Genomic DNA, 2904 nt, shown 5'->3' with positions numbered 1-2904 from the left:
AAAACAACCCCCAAACTCATTGCATCTCAACTCTCAACAAGATGATTTGATCCAGTAGCTGCAACGAGCTAAATCAAGTCGTGGTTGTGAGGATGGTGCAGGATTGCGCGACGTTTTTTCTGTTGTACCAGCATTGCTGAGTCAGAACTGATTTGGAGACACCTAACACCAACAGTAAGGGAGCTCTGAGGGCCTAGTGGTAAGAAGTTTGTTGCACTCCCAAAGGCATGTGGTTCAAGTCCACCAGCTGATCCATTGGAGAAGGCTGAACAGTCTCCTCTGAAAACTCACTGGAGGGTCAGCTACTGGTCATTTCTGACTCGAGGACGTACAGCAACAACACCAACAATAGTGTGTACCAGGGAACCCTGGCACTGTTACGGCTAAATGCTTCACTACTAACCAAAAGGTCAGAGGTTTGAATCTATCAGCTGCTCTAGAGGAGAGAGCTGTGGCAGTCTACTTCTGTAAAGATTTTCAGCTTTGGAGACCCTGTGGGTTTCTCTTGAACAGACATACTTATCTGTACTATAGGGAGGCTATGAGTTGGAATTCACTCAGCAAAAATAGACTTGATTTTCATCATGTACGCGGTGGCTCAGGGGTGGAAAATACCCAGAGGGGCCACAGAAGAAAGGCCTGATAATCTTGTACCTGGGATGCCTTGAGTCAGAATTCACTCCTGGGCAATGTGGATTTTCTAAGTACTTATCACTGTTTAAACTGACAACAGAACAAACTCTAAAACACAATCTTATCTCAGTGTGGACCAAATGAGACCCTTTTGGGCAGGAACTGGCAACAGAGCACTGCAGTAAGTTTGGTTCACAGAGTACTTACTTAATTCATGCTCTCACTCAGAGTCCTCTTGCTGCCAGGCATTTAGGATGTTGTGATGCAGTTATGACCCTGTCAGAGGATCAGAGGCCACAAGAGAAAGGATGCAGTTCATGTGTCTGCTTTCCACACAACCAGCCAGCCATCTGTCCCTGTTCACTTCTGATCCCAGGACCTTGGTGCTGAGACAGAGGGTCCCTGCAAAGCGAGTTCTCGTGGTCTGGAGGCTGGTTGCCACAGCATTCGCTCAGCAGTGTCACTGTTGTTATGTGTCTTGGTTCTGAACTGTAGCACCTCCCCCTTGTTCCTGAGCCATCCTCACAATCTTTGCCATTTTTTACACATTGCTGCAGCCACTACAGTAACTTAGCTCCTTGAAGGTCTTCTTCTTTCACTGATAATCTGTTTTTCCAAACATGGCATCTTTTCCCAAAGATTGGCATCTCCTAACAGCATGGTCAAAATCAATGAGATGAAGTTTACCATTGTTGCCTCTAAGGAACATCCAATCATGACAATAATACCTAATCACATATCCCCTTTAAACAGTTCTCTCCTTCATCTGTTTCAGTGCAGTATACATTATTGAGCCCATCTTTCTCAGTCCCCCCCAACGCCAATGTCAGTGCTGTTTTACAACAGTGGCCCTATGTAGTATTTGTCCTTCTGTGACTGAGATATTTCACTCAACATAATGTCCTCCATGTCACCCATTTTGAATAATATTGCATGAGTTCCTTGTTTTTCAATGCAGCATAGTATTCCATTGTGTGAATATACCACAGCTTCTCTATGCATTCATTTGTTGATGGGCACTTAGGTTGTTTCCAACTCCTTGCTATTGTGAACAAAGCCACGATAAACATGGGTGTGCATGTATCTGCTTGGGTGGCAGTTCTGGTCTCTTTGGCGTATATTTATTCCCAGTAGTGGAATTGCGGGTCAAATGGATCCTCACTTCTTTTTTTTTTTTTTAACAAATGATCCTTTATTGAAATATTTTCATCTGTAGTTCCTTAACTAGCTGGGCATTCCACAGCACCACTGTTGATGTCTTCTATGATGTCATGAGGGTGACGGCCATCAACATTGCAGCCCACAGATTGGGCAGTTCCCAGGATCTCTTTAATAGTTTCAGAGAGTTCTCTGTCTAATGACTGGTGTCGTATCTGCCAGGCAATGCCAACAATCTCATCAAAAGTGATATTTTGATAGACATGCAGCAGCCATGGCTGTGCGCTACCCTGTGGCCGTGGGCCTCAACAAGGGCCACAAAGTCACCAAGAAGGTGAGCCAGCCGGGGCTCAGCCGCCGCCGCCGCGGGCGCCTCACCAAGCACACCAAGTTCGTGCGGGACATGATCTGGGAGGTGTGTGGTTTCGCGCCCTACGAGCGACGCGCCATGGAGCTGCTCAAGGTCTCCAAGGACAAGCAGGCCCTCAAGTTCATCAAGAAAAGGGTGGGGACAAACATCCACGCCAAGAGGAAGCGAGAAGAACTCAGCAACATCCTGGCCGCCATGAGGAAGGTGGCTGCCAAGAAGGACTGAGTGCGCCCTACTGTCCCCCCCCCCCCCCCCCCCCCCCCCCCCCCCCCCCCCCCCCCCCCCCCCCCCCCCCCCCCCCCCCCCCCCCCCCCCCCCCCCCCCCCCGAAGCCCATCTGATGTAATAAAGTGTAACCAACAGTCAAAAAAAAAAGTGCTATTTCCACTGTGCTTAATATTTTTCTGCTTCTTTCTGTCTCTGGGTGGTTCCTGTAGGGCTTTGATGATCAGGGCAGAGGCAGAAGACACTACTTCAATCTGGGCCTGTCTTTTCTGAATGGTCAGTTTCACGGTAATCCTTAGTCCTTTCAGTCACCGGTGGCCTTGGCAATGTCATCACCAATCTTTTTTGGAGACAGACCCAGGGAGCCAATCTTGGGGGCCAGAGAGGAAGTGGCACCAACTTCCCCACCAGTCCACCTCAGGTTGTTGTTGTTGTTGTTGTTATGTGCCGTCGAGTCGCTTGCGACTCATAGCGATCCTATGTACAACAGCCCTAAACTCCGCTCTGTCCTGTGCCAAT

At 48.5% G+C, this 2904-nt stretch overlaps 1 protein-coding gene across 1 annotated transcript; it reads left to right on the top strand.

Annotated features, from left to right (window-relative positions):
• The first annotated feature begins 2062 nt into the window (after window positions 1-2062).
• LOC102848836 (60S ribosomal protein L36-like) lies at window positions 2063-2387 on the top strand. Its single transcript, XM_006893257.1, has one exon. The coding sequence runs from the start codon at window positions 2066-2068 to the stop codon at window positions 2384-2386; it is 321 nt and encodes a 106-aa protein (XP_006893319.1). The 5' UTR covers window positions 2063-2065; the 3' UTR covers window position 2387.
• The last annotated feature ends 517 nt before the right edge of the window (window positions 2388-2904 follow it).

The sequence above is a fragment of the Elephantulus edwardii genome, unplaced genomic scaffold, assembly GCF_000299155.1.
Source record: "Elephantulus edwardii isolate Elephantulus edwardi_28Jun2011 unplaced genomic scaffold, EleEdw1.0 scaffold00126, whole genome shotgun sequence".
Classification (NCBI taxonomy): Eukaryota; Metazoa; Chordata; class Mammalia; order Macroscelidea; family Macroscelididae; genus Elephantulus; species Elephantulus edwardii.
The sequence above is the reverse complement of the archived record's forward strand: the minus strand, read 5'-3'. Positions and strand labels throughout refer to the sequence as shown.